At 34.2% G+C, this 20,409-nt stretch overlaps 1 protein-coding gene across 2 annotated transcripts; it reads left to right on the top strand.

Moving 5' to 3' along the window:
- Positions 1-286: 286 nt before the first annotated feature.
- LOC126742739 (bleomycin hydrolase) lies at positions 287-19,159 on the top strand. 2 transcript variants are annotated; one of them, XM_050449526.1, is made up of 6 exons: positions 287-457; positions 629-786; positions 3,228-3,611; positions 10,072-10,192; positions 10,452-10,927; positions 18,660-19,159. In XM_050449526.1, the coding sequence occupies exons 1-6, from the start codon at positions 442-444 to the stop codon at positions 18,876-18,878; spliced, it is 1,374 nt and encodes a 457-aa protein (XP_050305483.1). In that variant the 5' UTR covers positions 287-441; the 3' UTR covers positions 18,879-19,159. The 2 variants fall into 2 exon arrangements, with proteins under 2 accessions (XP_050305483.1, XP_050305482.1); XM_050449525.1 differs by lacking the exon at positions 287-457 and having other exon boundaries at positions 523-786.
- The last annotated feature ends 1,250 nt before the right edge of the window (positions 19,160-20,409 follow it).

Here is a 20,409-nt window from a genome sequence, read left to right as displayed (position 1 = left end):
CTTGTTTAATTCGCATTTATTTCAATGAAAAAAGATAGGAGTGTGTAAAATTACACCAATGTAATTGTTTGCGGTGTTTTAAGCTCGCTTATACTCACGTATCCATATGGATAGAGAGTCAGCGTTAGCTGTCATATGTCAAGCTTATAAGTCTAAGTGCACCCGAAACGAGTTAAGCACTACGTTATTGATGTTTCATTCGTCTAATTAACATAAACAAACAGAGATGGACTTCGTAAAAATTGCGTGCGCACAATAAAAAAAATGAATGCAGTTGCAGTCCGGGGGTTTTTAAATAAATTCCTAACTTCGCAGTCGATCATCCTCCTCCTCTGTCTCCTCCTCCATTTTGTCGAGAGTGAAATTGCATTATTTAATTTAAAATTTAATACAGCGTAATCGAGTGAAAGCGGCACGCTAGAAAAGAGAAATTTGTGCAAAATGCCCGAGAACGCAGGTAATTCCGTTTTTTAAAACTATAATAAAAAAAATTTTCTTATCTCGATTTTGACAACTAATAATACGTCTGTCAAAATTCCCCGTGTCAACACTACCATGCAAACATGCAGATACGCCTCGAAATGCCTCCAGAAGGGCCTAAACCATTTAACTAATTCTTCTCTTAAAGTGCCCTTAACTAAGGATGTGTTGGAGAAGTTGAAAACCTCATTTTTGGCCGAAGACAAGAACATTTTCGCTCAGAATGTGTGCACCAAACAGGACCCTTTTGATGCAGCCCTCAGTCGGAAACGAATTGAAGAAACTGTACATGTCTACAATACTAAGGTAGATAAAAAAAAATACTTAATTTATTTGTAATTTTGGCTGTAATGCATCCCATTTGTAAAGTGTTTTCGAGAATCAAAGGGATGAGGCTTTAAGTCTTCTTATCGCCATCATTAATGGCTCTTCGGTTAGATTATAAAGAACTTCATAATGTATTTTTGGTTGCCAGTTATCAATAATAGCATACATACAATTGAATGCATTTATATTTTTCAAGGCAACCATTCAGCAATTTAAAATGTGTTGTTCAGCACTGATAAAACAGAATTTCTGTTATAAATCAGTTTAAGTAAAGCCATTTTAAGTAATTACAATAATATCTTAGCAAGGACATATCAGTCATACTGTTATCGGTAAAGTTTATGTACCTATAAATGTATATGTTTGTATTTGAACAGGACTTATGAATTGTGAGAATGTTATTATTGGCAGGCTTTGCTTTTGTATAATTTAACACTTAAAATCACTGGGGCTTCTGAAAAACTGTGTCAACATCCTGTATGATAAATGGCTGTGAAAGAAACAACCTACTCGAAATGCCTGATGGAACAACATTGAAAATTAATTGACTGAACTGTATGATATAAAACATTTAGTCAGAAATTGTAATTTAATCAAGTCCACTCCTAACAAACCCACAGTTATTATTATCATCAATGAATTCATTGTTCTTTATTGAATATGAATTGTAATGTTTTCGCCGAGGTTTCAGAATATATGCAAGGGATCTCCACTATTGCACTTTTGCAATATCAACTGTAATTTTTAAATATTTTTATTTATTTGGGCGAGGGTCTAAATTTGCCTATGATATGATATGGAATTTTTATATAGAGTGTGATACTTAGATGTCATTTATTATAATATATTTGTATAATTACAATGTAAATAGATTACATTGATCTTGATTGAATTTGAAATCTCATTGTTTCTTTGTTTCTAATGTCCACTGATCTGCAAGGCCAATTTTATGCATGTGGTAGCATAATTTGGAGTAACTCATAGACTACACACTCTTTATAGGATTTTTAAATGCTTCTCATTCAATCTTCGTCCAGTATTTTAAGATTTACCGTGGCTCCAAACTTCACAATAGTCTGTCTGCTTTCTCATTCCCTTCCATATTGAACAGAAGATTCTGTTACTTCCTTTTATTAAGTCTAGGGCTTATTTGCAGGTCCATAGATGTGCATACATTGTAATACAATACATCATGTACTTCATACATTGAAAACAAATTCCAGGAACACATAATTAAAGTATGCAGTAGGGTGTCATCAGGTTAGAATAATTTTCAAGAACTTAGATGTTTACATGGCAAAAAATGCCTATTGATGCCCTTGTCAAGTCACATCTTCACTATGGGATTTGTTTTTGGGGATCATGGGCCCACTATCTCTTTAATACACAGTATTTGTTCTGCAAAAAAGAGCAATTAGAGCCCTTTGTGGAGTGAGGTGTCTTGTATCTTGTTGGCACCTATCTTGTTGGAAAATTTCAATTAGTTGCTTGTTGAGTATCAATAGAGCCTTGGGTCAATATTTGGCCAAAATCAGTATTACTCATAAAAGCATTAAACAAATCTTTATTGAAATGTCTAAAATTTCGAAAAGTTATGAGTTTAGGTTTATGAACATTGAGGCTTAAATTTAAGAAAGAATAAACAGGCCTATGATCTGTTATATCGTACATTTCCACTGTTCCCGACTTAATAACCTGCATACCTCCATCCACACATATAACATCAATCAGAGTTTCAGAAAATTCACATACTCAAGTTGGTTCATTAATCACCTGGACTAAGTTGTGGGTTTCTAAGAGTAAATTTACATTAATATCTCCTGTTAAGATAACATAATCATACATGTGGCCCAATGTGTCAACAGCCCCTACAACCAATTCTCTAACATCACTTAAGGAAGGAGAGACAGAATATTAACATGAGAAATGCTGCAACAGAATTTCAGCTGGCATATATCTTGATATCTTTAAATTTTTATCTTTTATGTCACTAATGTTGGTGCTAGAAGAAAAGGACTTTGAGGTAAGGAAGTATGATTAACTGTAGAGATACTTCCTGAGCATGGAATAATTGTGTTATTATGATCACTTAATAATCACCTTCCTCTTTGTATAAGAAAACTCTTATATTAAAAAGATTGTTAGTTACTAAGGCATATTATACATTAAACGAGTTTTTTAATGATGTTTTGTCCTGATTACCAATTATGTAACTCTATTTACTTTCTGATATCTATTAGTCCTAAGTTTTACTGACTTATATTTAATAAGGCTTTGTCAATAACTCTGTTTGGGATAATAAAGCTACTTTTTGAATTTGAATCTAGCACTCGCAGTAGATTGAGTAGATAATAACGTTTTTGCCTTTCAGTTGCTTAAAAACAAAGTTTCAAACAAAAATTTCCTTTTCTTCTCGTTAGATCGACGCGGAAGCGAAACCGATGACCGACCAAAAAAATTCAGGCCGTTGCTGGTTGTTCGCCGCCCTGAACGTCATCCGATTGCCGGTGATCAAGAGTTTCAACCTGGACGACTTCGAGTTCTCCCAAGGGTATCTGTTTTTCTGGGACAAAATCGAGCGTTGCAACTATTTCCTCAACAATATCGTGGAAACGGCCCGGAAAAACGAGCCGGTCGACGGTCGGATCGTCTCGTTCCTGTTAAACGACCCGACCAGCGACGGCGGCCAATGGGACATGTTGGTCAATTTGATCAAGAAACACGGTTTGATGCCGAAGAAGAACTTTCCAGAGTCGTTTTGTTGCACCTCCAGCGCCAAGATGAACCAAGTGTTGAAAAGCAAGGTACGTATTTAATAAGCGCGCATTTTACAATAATATATTCTAAGAATAATAGTTGATATCTAATCTGGTATTTACTTATTTTATTTATATAAGTATGTAGGCTTTTTCTTATTGTCTAGGGGTTTTCAATTAAAAAAAAAGCACTGAATCCTTTACTTAAAACTAAGTTTATTGTCAATGGAGTATATTTAAAACAAAAACAAAGTTATTTTATTATTCCAGGCAGTTGAGTCAATTGAACATTAAGAAGTTAAACCACACATTTCCTTTTAATGTCATAGTCTTAAGACATTCATGGTTTTTTAAGGTTCTAGGAAAAAAAAGTAAATTTCAAATTCCAGTCATTCAATGCATATATTATTCGAATCATAGAACATTAAGAGATTGAGTCATAGATTTTATTTTATTATTTCAGGCTTTTGGGTCATTAGAACGTTAAGAGGTTAAGCCTTAGATTTTCGCTTAATGTCATAAGCCTAAGATTCCAGGAAAGAAATAAATTCCAAACATTTAATGCATGTATTTTATTTTCTTATTAAAGGCAATTGGGCCATTAGAATTTTTGAGAGGTTAAGCTATAGATTCTCCCTTAATGTCACATCTTAAGATTCCATTTATGAGCCCTCAAAATTTAAAAAAATTAATAAATTCCAAACATTTGATGGATAAATTTATTATTCCAAGCAGTTGCTTCATAGAACCTTAAAGTGGCCCTCACACGATCAGTATTACTGACAGTATTTCGAAATACTGACAATAGTACTGATCGTGTGAGGGCAAATACTGATGGACTTTCAGTATACTGATAATACTTTCGGAGTCCTGAAAGTATTTAGGCGGAGCCAAAATACTGATGAAAACATTGATCGTCCGAGCGCAGTAAAGTAAAGTAATTCAGTATTTCAAGTGAAGTGATCGAGGCATCATGGAATCAATGCTGTCTGTAGTAGGGTCACCTTCATCCAGCATATCTTCTGAAGAAGAAGAAACAAGAAAATGAATATTAAAGAGGTTTATTGCAGCTTATAAGTCAATGCCAGAGTTGTGGAATATCACATTGAATTGAAGAAAATAAAAGACTTTAAGCGCACTGGTAGTAGTGCTGAAAGTGTGTATGAACACAGTTCGTGGATATTTTATGAACTTCAGTTTTTAGCAGATGTTGAAATTCTGGAGAAAGGAAGAAGCTCAATAAAACAAAATGTGGTAAGTAAATAGTGTTTTATTGGAACAGGAAAGTTACATATTACATTTTTTAAACAAACCAAAATACCTATTTCGATTAAGTTAAATTCAATATTTTTCTTTGCCAATCCACTTGCCCCTGTTTATTTAAGTAGTTCCTAAAGCATTCCTTAACTTGCTTAGCGTTTTTTCATGCATTTCGATATGATCCTAAACAACGAAGCTCATTCAATGAATGTTCGGATCTGTCTGTGCCAATAACGACGTCCCCTGTTTCCTTGTTTTCTACATTTAATATGTTATTATAATAATTATTTGTATTTGCTGTTTTCATTAAAAAATTGTGTAGATAACAGCAGGCTAAAACAACAACGGTGGCTTTTTCAGGTGATAAATTTATAGCTTTTTGAAATACACCAAATCCAGTAAAGTATGCCAAATGCGTTTTCAACTACTCGGTGACAATCGGTAATTAAAAATCCGGTTTGTCACTGATAAATCCTCTTGGCTAAATGGCTTCAATAAATGTTCGCTCAGCACAAAAGCATCATCCCCTATAAAAACGTAAGGAAATTTTTCGTCGGTATTTGTCAGTTTTGAGGCATCAGGAATATTCAACCGATTGTGAACTCCTCCATCCGATACCCGTCCGTTAGTGCCAACATCAACCTTTATAAAATTATAATTAGCATCTACTTACAATCGCCATCAAAACGATGCTGTGGGTGCCCTTGTAATTATAGTACCTTGATCCGGAATTCGCTGGTTTAATAATGCGAACGTGTTTTCCGTCTATTGCCCCCAAGGCAGTTCCAAAATTGCCACTTTGCCCCAAAGTCCTTTGCTATTTTCTCCCATTCGTCTCCGGTTAATGGTATCTGAAAAAACAAAGCATTTAATTCATTGATCTGTTTCCTATTGTTTCAGCGTTCTGAAGACATGCAACAAAAAGAAGGCACTAATAGAACTGAGAAAGCAACAAAAGGAAAAGCTACTGGAAACCAGGATAACCAAGATCGTCAGCAGGTATTATCCATGGCGCGTGAATATCCATCTAACTAAAGACGATGAATATCTCATTGGAAAAATTTGGAAGCAAAGTTGAAAAGTCTTATTGACCCACAACAACGAAGGTTGGCGGAGAAATACATAAATGATACTCTTTTCGAGGCGGAACAGGGCACCTTAACCAAAAGCTCCGTTAAAATAAATTGTGACGAAGCAAATTTTGTTGATGTATTACAAGAGCACCATCAGTTCAAAGTTTATCATGCGCAAGTTGTAACACAATAGTTACACTTAAACGCTCATGTTCTCTCCACCAATGCCATTGGATGAAGCACACAACGTTAGTCAAAATCGACAATATTTAGAGCTTCAAAATGTATCTCAAAATCAGTAACAAGCCCTTCAAACAACACACACACCACAATCACCAACAGACCTTCCTACTATACAGACATATTTAAGTTCATTTAAATAAATTGTAATAGCCTCTAATGTAAAATAAAATAATAAAAAAACATATTTGTTTTATGTAAAAATAATGTTTACTTACTTTGATGTAGTCTGCCAATAATTCAATTATGGTCAAGTCATCACAATTTCACTTATGGTTGTAGGAGAAATGATAGTGAAAAATTTTAGATCCTCAAACGATCTCCCAGTAGCTAAAAATCGTAGCGTCAACGCTAGCCTTTCGTTTGCTGATATTGCTTGCCTCATGTTTGTGTCCTGTTTGGTAATAGAAGGCCTTGGGAGATTGAGGAGTTCATTGTACACATCACTACTCGGAAATAGTTTCGATAATCATCTGGATCCGTGTTATTTAAAAAATTTAAATGAGTGTATTTTTGACGCTGACCTATCCATTCGTGGGTATAATGTGAAAACTGACCAAGTCGAGCCATCATAGTTTGTAAATAAATCAATTTACAGGTTTGCAGTTTTTTTCGGGATTTAGAGTTTATAGATGAAGCAAAATATTCGTTCTTTTTTCTTTTTAATATTATAATATGGAAAAATATAAAAAATAGAGCAATATTTAAAAAGAACTAGTCCGAATCGGAATCTGAAAACGCTGATGGCTCCGGAGCGACATCTTTTTTTCCACTATCTGATGGTATCGATTGGTACCATGGATGAAACTCTGAAGGAATTGCTCCCGTTCTACAAAGCTTTAAAAAATCTTGCTTTTTGGCATTGGATATTGGAATTTCTTTGCTGTATAGACGAGGTAAGATCATTTACGATAAGATCATTCGCTGTTCGTTCATACGTTCTGTTACATTAAGTTTAATAAACTCCAAGTCGCTATAATTGTATTTAAATAGGACATACTGCGGCCTATTCTTCTTCAATCAATTTACGCGGTTACCGTTTTCATCTATAGTTCTATTCTTAAAAGTACGACCAGCTAGTGCCTTTAAGTCAAAGAAATCACTATACTTTAATTCATGAACGTTGTATGGTCCACTTGTTTTGTTTCGTCCACGATTGGAGCGAACTAATCGAAAAATGTTACACCAATCATGCATGGTATATACTGGTATATATTTTGCATTCTCTATAGCACTGTGCATAGAGTCTGCCTCCATGTATGAATGACCAGACTAAGAAATTATGTTGTATAACACTTAAGTTACTATTTAGTACAAAATGTACAATAAAGGCCGCAATAAACTGATTTCTATTTTGACCGCTGCAGGTATCAGAAAACAAACTTATTTCCGTAATATTTTGTGGCACATTTTGTATGAATTTAAGCAGACATGTTCCTATTTCTGAACTACCTCGTTGGCCATTAATTTCGGTCCATGCATAACAGTAGGCTTTTTTTATTGCTGCCTCATATATTGTTAAGTTATATGCACATAGTTTCCTGCTGTAATACATAAGTGAAACATCTGAAGACGGTATTTGTAAAACGCTTTGTAAATCAAATGTAACGCTTACAAAATTATCGTCGTTCAGAGCGCGTTCTTTATCTGAGTTTTTTGTTGCATTAGCTGATTTTGTAGCCTGGTAGTTGGTACATATCAGGCATTGATCTTTTTTAGGCTTGAAAAAGGATAAATTAAACTCTGTTCCAAATATCCGCCGGTAAGTTATTTAGGCGGCATACTCCTTTTGGGCATTTTTAGATTCTTCAGCGTACATTTTGGCTATTGATAAATTAGAATCTAAATACTTAGATCGTTTAGTTGTTGCTCTACAATAATGAGAGGCCATGGTTGGAAAACTTCTGGTTTTGTCTTATTAGCTGGTGTTCTTCGATCACGTTTGTCATCAGTAACAAATATGCCTGATTCATTTACCCCAGAAAAGGCTTTGTCTACTGGTCCATGACTAATGCATAAAGTACGTAAAAAGAATGTTTTACAGACCCGAACTTTTGTGCCTTCCTTTAAAAAATAATAGAATCTGCTACTAGTTTTTTGAGCACCTGTTCCTGATCGACCTCTTCTACAAGCAGGTTCCTTACTTGTAACATAACAAAGAATAAACTCTTTTTGTCTTTTGTAGTCAAGAGCCCAAAATTGTGAGCATAAATTGTTCCTCAACTCATCACTAACATTTAAGGAGCGTTTAAATTTACAGGAGTCGCAATTAATTAATCTAGGTTTCTTTGCTGGTTTCACTATGCCCTTTTTAGATTTATAAGGCAAACTTGACATTCCTTTTCCACTCAGAAGGATCACTTTTCTTCCAGCGACAGCTACGTTTTGGTTTGTCACTTTCCGAAGACGATTTTCCATTTGACAAGTTTTCGTAATCACTAGGTATGTAATTATCACTGCTGCCAGAAGAAAAATCTAAATCGCTTTCAGATGTATGTTCCTTTACTAAGCATGTAGGTAGGTCGTTTTGAAACTTTCTTGGCGTAGAGCTTAATCTGCTTAATGTGCATAATTATAATGAGAATTTAAATTAAAAGGGAAATTTATTTCTTGAAAAAGATTTTACCTTCAACAACACTATTTACTATGGATGCAGGATCGTCATTGTAATTTTCATTTGTGGTTGCCACAGGTAAAACATATACGTGTCTCTGAGATTAACGAAGCGGGTTCTGAAAACGAGAAAAATATACTAATAAGAGCCGCTATTTGATCACCATTATATTATTCTGCTCTTTAAAGAAAACAAAATCAGATAAACTTTAATCGAACATAACCTCAAACTCGTTTTCAGCAAATTAATTTAATTAAAATACTCTTACTTACCATTATTTTCCTGTGTATTAGCTTCAGCATTATCTAAACGCAATTTCACTAAAAACTTGCCTCTGGAACTCATTTTAAAACAGACTTAACTATTAATAATTTTTTCCTGCACGTGAATGACTACCGAATATAAACAAACAATGCTTACAAAGTCGTAATAGTCAATTTTCTCTTAAAGATATTAACATTTCTAGTTACATAGAAAAGTGAATAAGTCAACTTGATCAGTTTTTCTTGAAAATAATTTGGTTGTCATGACTTGTAGATTTTTGTGGCATATCTAGTTTTTTAATTTAGGCTTGGTCACTTTTACCATCAGGTATTCGGCAACTGCTTATGACTTAGTTGGACTTATTACCTTAAAATTGGTAAAAATTCGACTTGGTCACTTTTCGCAGTATACCCACGCATTGTTTCATCCAACGTCTCTTTTGCTTCTTGCGTTTAAAACTTGTACAGTACAATATAATGGCAACACAAGCTTTTTGTTTATTGCCCATTTTTTTTGAAGAAGAGGAATACGAGAACGAACGATTACAACAAAACTAAATATTGCATAGGTTACTGAAATAAACAATATCAAGTACTGTCAGTATTACTGATCGTGTGAGGGCCGCTTAAAAGAAGTTAAACCATAGATTTCCTTTTAATTTCATAATCGTAAGATTTTATTCGTGGTTTCCTAAGGTTCACAGGTCAGAATCGCATTAAGGGAACTATAAACTTCTTTAATTAAACGTTTTAACTTCTTTAAATAACATATGAGAAAAAATGATGCTTTTAGTTGCCGCCGAATCGTCGGAAAAAATAAAATAGTTCGTTTAGAAACGTACTGGGAATTGAAATTTAATATTTCTTTATATATGACTTGAATATATGTTTTTAACTTATTATTGGTCATTAATTAATTGAATCCCACACTGAGTATGTTAAAGTTACTGCAGTTGATATAGAAAAAAGTACAAGTGTGTGACTGGGAAGGGCAATTTTCTCACGTTTCTTTAGCCCTTAATTATGGAATTCACCCTTTTTTTTGTTTGTTCTTGTAGCTCCGGGAATATGCCAAAGAATTAAGGGACCTGATCAATAAGGGCGGCAGCGACGGCGACGTCCAGAACCTAATCAGAGACCAGATGACGCACATTTACAGGATCGTCGGTATTTGCTTAGGTGGGTTAGGTCGGATCGTTAAACATCACTTAAAACTTTTCATAGAGTTGTAGAACGTCATAATATACCAGGGGTGTTGTTGACGCCCTAGTGTCTATTAGAGGTACACTATATTAAATTTCCCCAAGTGACATTATTAATTGAGGTGTCTGTCTTTACTGAGAGATCTGAATTTAAATTAATCTATTCCTTTTATCGTGAATGCACTGTATATTTGAGTCTCTTTAAGAATTACGAACGACTCTTTCATAATTCACAGGAATCCCTAACGAGACGTTCACGTGGAACTACTACGACAAAAACAAGGCGTTCCACAGCGTCGGCCCGATCACCCCCCAGAACTTCTACGAGGAACACATCAAACCGATTTTTAATATAGACGATAAAGTCTGCTTGGTGACCGACCCCCGTAGCACCAATCAATACGGCAAAGTCTACACCGTAGAGTATTTGGGGAACGTGGTGGACGGTAGACGGTGCATCTACAACAATCAGCCGGTCGAACTGTTATTGGAACTGACGGCGAAGAGTATAAAGGCGGGCGAGGCGGTGTGGTTCGGTTGTGACGTCAGTAAACGGTTCGCGCCCAAATTGGGCATTCAGGATTTGAAAATACAGGATTTCCCGTTGATCTTCGGGGTGGACATTCAGACGCCGATGTGCAAAGCGGACCGGTTGCTTTATGGGGAGAGCGCGATGACCCACGCGATGGTTTTCACGGCGGTCCATTTAGACGTAAGCAAGTTTGAATTAATTTATATTAAAAACCACGCGTATCTATTAGCATGTGTTTGAAGGTATTTAGTTCGTTTTTAAAGATTGACAATTGTAGACACTACAACCGATGAAGTACAACAGCGGCAGAACTCTCTAAGTAGATAGACATAGAAATAGTCAAAAAAAAAAATGATAATTTCTTTTTATTGCCTACAAAATCGGAATAATAATAATAATAATAACGTTTATTATTTACCGTGGAAATTACATGGAATATAAACCTAAAGGTGTGTATAATAATTGAAGTAAACAAAAGCCAATGTATTAGGCTCCTGCATAAAAAATATAGGTTCTGTTCTACCTACGTAGCTACAACATAAAAAGCTTTTCGACTAAACTACTTTTTAAATAAAACTAACGGTGATTTAGAGAAAAAAGTCAAGGGGTGTTAAATCTGGTGATCTCGCCGGCCATTCCGTTGGACCTCTTCTTCCAATTTGCTGATTTTGGAAACGCATCATGTAAAAATTGCCCCACAGGAAGAATATAAAAAGGTGGCATAGCTCCATCTTGTTGAAAATGTCATAGATTGTATCGACATTACTTAAGTGACCCAGAGAAAAAAGTCAAGGGGCGTTAAATCTGGTGATCTTGCCGGCCACTCCATTAGACCTCTTTTTCTTTCGACTTACTGAACTGGAAACGCATCACGTAAAAATTGACTCACAAGAAGAACATAGAAGGGTGGCGCTTCATTTTTCTCGAAAATGTAATAAATCTTCGCCTAGGTTCCTACCTTCATGAATATCCAACTGATTTTCTACTTCTTCAACAATTTTAGGTTAAATGGCCATTAGTTTCTCAAAATGCCTTCCATCTTGGGCTAAACAAACGTATAATATATTTTTTAAACTCATTCCTTACATTTTAAAACGCTTCTCTTGAAATAGATGCACATTAACGTAATAATTCGTGCCAAAGATCATCGAGTGAAACTGCTCGAGTTTTTGAGTGACTCAGAGAAAAAAAGTTAAAGGGTGTTAGATCTGGTGATCTCGTCGGCCATTCCATGGGACCTCTTCTCCCAATTTACTGATTTTGGAGACACATCATGTAAAAATTGCTTAACGGGAAGAACATAGTGGGGTTGCCCTCCATCTCCATAGAAAATAACTTAGAAGCTACCTTAATAGTGCTTTTGATTTGAGAAAATCCTTTGGTTGTTATATCAGTAATAAAGAATTGACTGTGTATTTCTTTTGCTGATCGCACAACTTTGCTTTGGTATAAAATATGGACTAAGGAGCGGATTTAGTAATAAATTGTCGTTGCTATCCGAATGAAGTAAACAGTAAAATATTTGGCAAACATTTGTCTACCAATCTTATAAAAGGTCTGAATAATGTGAGTGGATTTACTCAAAGATAGTCAAATATTATCTGTCTGCTATAAATCTTGTAAAAGATCCAAACAGTTTAAATGAACTTATTGAGATATCTTGTTTCATACATGCCATAACCTATAAAGACGTATATCTGCTATAAAGAAGTCTCTGTCTGGGGTACGAAGCGGATTTACTCAAAAACGATAAAACCTAGGACGGTGTTGCTTAAATTAAGAGATCTAGGGTGAAATTTGGAGTATCATATGTTGAGATGTTTCCTTGAAATTCGATAGTAAAGATAGAATCATCAAAGCTTAAGTTTCTAATGGATTAATCCCGACCCTGACAAAAAGTTTAATTAAAAAAAGAATCTGTTTGACAGTGTCTGACTGATGGTGAAAATAGTCTCTAACTAAAGTCGATTCCTCTTTTCTGGATTTTAAAATTCGAATTCCGTTTTTCAAGCGTTGAATTTTAATATTGAAACACTAAAAAAAAAACAACAAACAAGACAAACCAATTCTGTTGTACCACCCTGAAGATATATGCCATCACTTCTTTCCTTCTTTTTTAAGAAATGATTTTACAATATTAAATAAATAAATAAATAACGCCTTTATTCAAGTGTTTCTTTGTACATACAATGCAAAAACATATGAAAATGTACACTCACATCATATGCACAAGAATAGCGCAACTGGCGAAGTTTTTAGCCTCCTGGCCATTCTTGCATTCAACCAATTCTGTGGATATTAACATAATTTGATTTTACCATAATTTGATGAATACTACAGATTACGAGAATAATTTGAAAAATGTTCCAAGTCTTACAAATTCCTGAATAATGAGTTTGGACTAGAAATGTTTCAAAAATCTAAAAGAGGTTCCAGGCTAATTTGAAGACTATTTCGGGCATTTAACCACAGAAAGCACTCCGTTAAAGTGGTTTGAAAAGGATCCAATATAATTTTTAAGAATGTGTCAATGTTAGATGATTTTCTTGAAGGATATTTTAAAGAATATTTCAGGTACTTGTATCCAGAACCTTTCAAATGCTTGGAAGAGATTTTAGAATAACATGAAGAGGTTCTTAATACAAGATTTCTTCTACATGCTAGGAAGAACCTCCAAAGACCTTTGAACAATATTCCACGGCCCTTATTACTAGAAGTCTTTCAACAGCCTGGAACATTTTTTAGATTATTTTAAAGAGTGTTTTTGGAACTTCATTCAAGAAATGTTTAAGGTGTCTGGAAAGGTCTCCCAACTAGTTTAAAAAATCCTGGAAGTCTTCAAACAAATTCCTGAAAGAAACCGTAGAGTATTTGGAAAAAGATTCCACGCACTTGATACCAAAAGCAGACCCTTAATTTCAAAAGTCTCTAAAGCCTAGAACGCAATTTCAGAAAAAAGCTTTGGGAACCTTTGAAGCACTTAAATCTAGAAGTCATTTGTTGGACTTCTAGATGCTTCTAGATGCCTGGAATAGGTTCCAGACTTTCTTGGAAAAAATTCCAACCAGTTGACTCCAGAAGGTTTTAGAAGATTTTGAAAAATATTCCAGGCACTTATTTCTGGAACATGTTAAAGAGCCGATAAGAGTTTCAAATTTGAAGAATATTTCTGTTAAGGATTTCAGAGTACTTTTTAGAATATTTTGAATACTTAAATCCTGAAGGAGGTATTTAAAATAATATTTCGGGAACTTAATTCTAGAATCCTTTAAAATGTCTGGAAAAGGTCCCAGAGTATTTTGATGAATAGTTCAGGCACTTAGTTCCAAAATAATATTCCAGACACTTCGTTTTAGAAGTCTTTCAAAGTTGTAGCAGAACATTCCAGGCAGTTAAATTCAGATACGTGTAAAGTACCCGAAAAGGGTTGCAGAATATTTTGAAAATATTTCAGGCACTTGATGCTAGAAATTTTCCAAGATCCTGCAAGACGTTTCAGAGCACTTTTTAGAATATTTTAGGCACTTAATTCCAAAAGCACTTCAAGTTCCTGGAAGAGATGCTAGAGTTATTTGGAGAATATTTTAGGCATTTAAATCTGAAAGACTTTCATATGCCTGGAAGAGATTTTAGAGTACTTTAAAGAATATTCTAGGGAGCAAATTCCAGAAGACTTTAAAGCGCTAGAAAAAAAGATTCAGGGTCATTTAAGGAATACTCCAGGCATTTAATGCTAGAAGTCTATCAAATGCCTGTAAGAGAATTCAGAGTAATTTGAAAAATATCCTCCTGAGACTCCCGGCCAGCTGACTTTTAATAAACAAGGATAAACATAATAGTTTATATACTTGGGATACACTTACTATAAAAATACATGTTTTTTTTTTTAAAGTCAACCATTTCTTATTTTTTTGATGTCCACTTAAATGGACGTTGGGTTATAAAGAAACAGAAAAAAATGCATAATTATTTATTATGTGTTTTAACAAAAATAATATTTCTTAAACTACCAAAACTTTCGATGTAATTTTATTGCCCAGTCACATGATATTCATAAAAACAATTATTATGATCAGCAGTGACACACAAAAAAACATCACAGCTGGTACAATCAAATTTGGTTTTCTTCGTACACTTCGATGATTTACACCGAAACGAATTCTTTAAGTGACCAGCAACGGCTGGCAAGTGCATGTATTTTTTTCTTTTTGTCATAGGGGGAGTCAATGGTGTTGGTGTAATGTATAGTCCATATGAACTCAATCCGAACAGCAGAAATACTAAAACTCGGGTCATTAGCGGTATCTTCTTTGTAAAGCATAGACGTGCCACAGGATTGAAAAATATTTTTCTCTTCACAGAATGATCGATGACGTCTCCGGCTTTTATCACTGTGTAGATGGTAGTACGGACGAGTTTAGTCAGCTCACAAACTCTTTTTAAAATGTCGTTTTGTGAGGCCCCGCGCATTTCGTTTTTTAGGCAATTGAAAATATTTAAAACAACTCTCTGGGTTTGAACATGTAAGTCTTTATTTAAAAAATTCCGATTGCGCCAAGTCGGAATTAACTTCCAAATTGTCCATTTTATTATCAAAAACATCAAAAGGTCTCCACAATGGCATTTTAAATTGTTAGATAAAAAGTATTTAAAAACAGTGATAACAACAGTATTAACAACGACAAAAGCAACAACAGAAATAAAGACCACAACGGTAACAACAAATTAATTTATAAAATTACGACACGCGACCAACACATTCTTAAGACACCTGATTCTAAACCAGAAATAAAACATAAAACGCCACTGGCACCAGGCCCATGTAAAATTTATCGTAGAATTTTTATTTTCTATAGGCCGACAATTCAAACCCCAAGCGCCGGTAGTAATCTTTTGTCTTCGTCTTTTACACGTCATTGCTGGGTACTTAGCCTACCTCTCTCTGACAAAATTTCTCGTTGAACGGGCCGGGGTTTAGGAATTTCCAGCGATCAGATGTCTTTAAATATACGAGGACCGCTCATTATATATTTTGCTATTTGTTTCAATGCGTGAATTTAGTATATTGATCGTACCCCAATTTGTAAGGTGTTCGAATTGAAATCATCTACACTATAGCCCAAAGCGTTATTTCGAGTCTTTATGGTCAAAGGTGCTTCATTTTGGTCTTCAAAATTTGTGGCTAAAAGTTTATCCACAATGCTGATCTTAAAATCTAAAAATTGTTGAATTTGCTTGGCAGAATCACCTAGTTTTTTCCTATCAGTTCTGTAGAGGATCCAGGCATTTGCAAGAGCTAATTCTATGAAATGTAAAATTACTTTTACAGTCCACTTTTTAGTTCTAGTATTGATGGGATAGTAACTAATCATTCGATCAATCAAATCAATACCACCCATACAATCATTGTATGATTTAACAATGTTTGGTCTGAAAATATCTAGGTATTTAGCCTCCTTTTTCCACCAACGTTTACATACATTTATTGGATCTTTTTCCATTTCAGATGATGCTAAAATTATTGGTTTTTGATCATACCATTGAACCAAATTAATCTTTGAATCATCCCTTACTGATTGTTCACTAAAACTTCGTACGAATTTTTTAATTTCTTTTTCTGCTGTTAGATGAGCTGAAGAAGGAATTCTAGACTTCATAATAGTACCCGTACCATAAAAGTTTTTATCAAGTAAACTCTTTAACAACGATATTGTTGTAAAATAGCGACCCATGAAGATGTGAGAGCCACTTTTAAGGCTTCGGGATAATCGCATCACTGCTGAACCTCCAACACCCAATTTTTTTGAATTTTCGTCCAAAAAAGTTTGTTTACCTTGATAGATTTCAAAGTCAAGCACAAGTCCTTCTGGTGTAGCACATACAAAATTTTTTAGTCCTTCTGGATTGGGTTTGCCTCTTACGAATTGTTTTAGACCACAGGTGCCAGTAAATGGTATCATTTGTTCATCCACTGCAACATTTTCTTGCCTCTCTAGTTTTAAACATCCTTGTCTGACTCTCTCGATAATTGGTCTTACTTTCCATAACCTGTGCTTTTGTCTATCATTAGCTGATACATCATTGTCAATGACTACTTTGAAGTGACTTCTTATTGAAAAAAATCTATCCGGCGTCATGTGCTTCGCAATTGAATCAACTCTAGTTGTTTTGGCCCAAAACATCTTCACCCTAGAATATTTTAAACAAGACATTAAAACCGATATTCCAATAAATTTTTTTACTTCATCGGTCGATAAATTCATAATTTTATCATTTTCTAAAAAAAAAATTATATTTGTGCACGCATTGTCTTAAATAATTTATCGTCAATAAATACTGATACATAATCCATAATTTTCCAACCTGCTCATTGAAAGTGACTTTCTTCAAAACCGTCTTTGACTACTTCTACTCCCTTGAAACTGCAATAGAAAAAAAATTTCAGACCTGTCAGATTTTCTCCAAGTCATTCTTTTAGCTTTTGCTGACATTTTTTCCTTTAAAATGCTAAGTGGAATATCAAATTCTGGGTCTGAGTCACCATCATAATCATCTTGATTTTCATCTATTTGATCTTCACCTTTTGTTTCTGCATGTATTATCCCATATTCATCGTCATCTGAGTCTCTTTCAAACTCAGAATCATTAGCATTCAATAATTGAAGTAGCCTATCGTCATCTTTACCGGGTCGCAAATAAGTATCATTTCCAAAAATAGCTAATAATAATGTCATAAATTTAAAATGTTTCTTAAAATTATTTAGTTGGCTAGTTTGAAGTTAACAATTTAAAGCAAGTCCTATAATAGTGTCCACTTTAATGGATTGAGGTTAAATGTAAAATTAGGGGACGAATTCCCGACGATCATTTAAATGGACATGGTCGTTTTTTCCATTTATTTAAATACATTTCCGCTAAAGACTTAAAATATTAATCGAATTATAAACAAAAATCATTTAGAAAAAGATTATAATAGTTTTTACAAAAAAATATTTAGAAAAAATAGAAGAATTAAGTGAAAAACTTACCGTCAATTGTTGCACGTCCGAACGCCCACATTTTAACAGCTGACTAGCGCTATGTTGGCCAGCTGATTGCACTTTTTACGTTTAGATGGCGCGATGGGTTAAAGTCGAAGTAGAAATGCGTAGATGCACTGGTAAATTAGAGTTTTTTTCGGAATTACTACGTAATATTGGAATGTCGACCTAGATGGACGCAAGTTCTCAGGAGGATATTCCAGCAACTTTATTATAGAACACTTTAAAGTATCTAGAAAAAATTTCCCAGTCATTTAAAGAATATTCCAGGCACTTATTGCTGGAACATGTTAAAGTGCCAATAAGAGTTTCAAATTTGAAGAATATTTCTGTTAAGGATTTTAGAGTACTGAAATAGTTAAGATAACTATAACTGAAGCTCTTTTTAAAAAAAGAAGTTCTATGTTGTGGCATTGTTAAATAATTTTTATCTCGTAAAAAGCGATTATGCACCTATAAATTGGTTTTTTAAACAAATATACTGGTTATTGACACATATTTAGTTTTCTAGAAAATAGAGTCAAGTTAAAATTATACCAGTTATCACACTTAAGCCAACCCAACTCTTTTATATTTTCTGAGACATGATCAAATTTTCTTAATTTATAAACAAATCTACAGCATGTATTCTGAACGTATTGTATCCGTTATTATATTATATTACATTCATCCGAGGACATATTTGGGCATAACTTCATTTAAGATTCTTTTACATAAATCTAGAGTCTATGAAGATGGATTTGAGGGTCAAAACAAGTCACTTACAAGTTAACGATTCAAGTAGTTTTAATTGAAACTGTTTATTTTACTCTTTAACTGTAAATAATCCTTTTTATTATTATTGTTATTATTATTATTAATATTACTTACAGGATAAAGGTGAAGTACAAAAATTGAGGGTGGAAAACTCCTGGGGCGAGGAGAGAGGCGAAAAGGGTTACCTGCTGATGACCTCCGATTGGTTCAAAGAATTCACGTTCGAGGTGGTGGTGGACAAGAAGTTCGTCCCGCAGGAGGTGATGGACGTGTTCAAACAGGAGCCGATCGTGTTACCCGCTTGGGATCCCATGGGAACCCTTGCCATCAATTAAATTTCGATTTAACACCCCTCATGTATAGATTTGCATTTTTAAATTATTATTATTTTATTTTTTTTTTAATAAGGTTTTTGATGTTTATTTAAAGTGATATGGGTCAAAGTGAGGCTTATTTGTGTCGTTTCCATGAACGTTCAGTTACCATTCGATAGTTTATTCTTGCCTTGACTGTAATGGATTATTTACTTTCTAGTGAGGGCTAATTTGTCATACTTTTCGTTTGTTTAATAATCTACTTAATCTGTAAAATAAAATATTATTTTTATCTATTAAAAGTGTTTTTTTGGATGTTTATTAGGTGCACTTAACCATATATTAATGAGACAGGTTCAAGTTACAACATGGGGCTTAAATTATAAATCTAATTCCATATATTTAAACCCCATTAGTAAAACCCTTATTTAAACGCAGACTTTTGAAAATTTTGAATAAGGTTCTTTGTTTAATTTCATTCGACACCTGTTTCAGCGTTTTTTAAAAAAACTCAGAATTTTGAAAAAAAAGTATTTCCAAAATGTTCATAACTCAAAAATCAGTCAACGTAGACTTTTGAAAATTTGCATACGTGTTCCTTATTTAACACACCGCCTATCTACTGCCGTGCTGTTATTAGAATAATTCTTCTCGAGGCCAAGCTCATTTTTACTTCTATATTTTTGGTTTAAATATTATTTGGGTATGTTATTATGGACAAATAACAAGCTTTTTTATCAATTTATGGTTTTTAATGTATCATTCATATATGAATGACAGCTTTTTCTTTTGCTACAGGTCATTTTGAAGAGAAATAGAAGCTTACCAGATCTCGAGACAACGTTGAATCATGGATTTCTCCACCTTGAACTGTATATTTGCCGTAATGGCAATGGCTTTCATGAGTGACGAATCCATAATTCAATGTCATGATTTGCAGATACCCCGGTGAAAGTGTAAAATAAAAGTAAAATGAGTAAGAGAAAGAGACCAGGAGACAACCAAGAAAACAAGAGACCAATGACAGAACAAAAACTTCTCCGTGAAATAGACTGTATAAGTGATACTGAACTTTAGCTCCAATGATTCCATTGATAATCCTATTTGATATCCTGGTATCTCAAAAAATAAAACGTTGCTTGACCATCATATCGAAGAATATTCAGACTCATCTGAAGACGATTCAGATCCAGAAGATCTAGATGATATACTTGAAACTCTGGAAGTCCAAGAATTAGAAGATGATCTTGCCAATGAAGTGGATGAACCCTATCAAGATGATCAAAATGATAATCATGGTTGGACTGAATACTGTGGAAGACACAAACAATTCGTGTTTAGTGGACCCCAGGGCTTAAAAATAGATCTTGACGAAAACTCTACGCCACTAGACATTTTTTTCGTTGATTGTCGATGACGAAATCATTAGTCAAGATCAAGCCAAAAAACAAAAGGATCAAGGATAAATCAATGGACAGCGACGAATAACGACGAAATTAAAAAGTTCTTGGGGCTAACCATGTGAATGGGCTTAGTAAGACTGAGTATCCTT

The sequence above is a fragment of the Anthonomus grandis genome, chromosome 12, assembly GCF_022605725.1.
Source record: "Anthonomus grandis grandis chromosome 12, icAntGran1.3, whole genome shotgun sequence".
NCBI classification, from domain to species: domain Eukaryota; kingdom Metazoa; phylum Arthropoda; class Insecta; order Coleoptera; family Curculionidae; genus Anthonomus; species Anthonomus grandis.
This window is presented reverse-complemented; position numbering and strand designations above follow the sequence as displayed.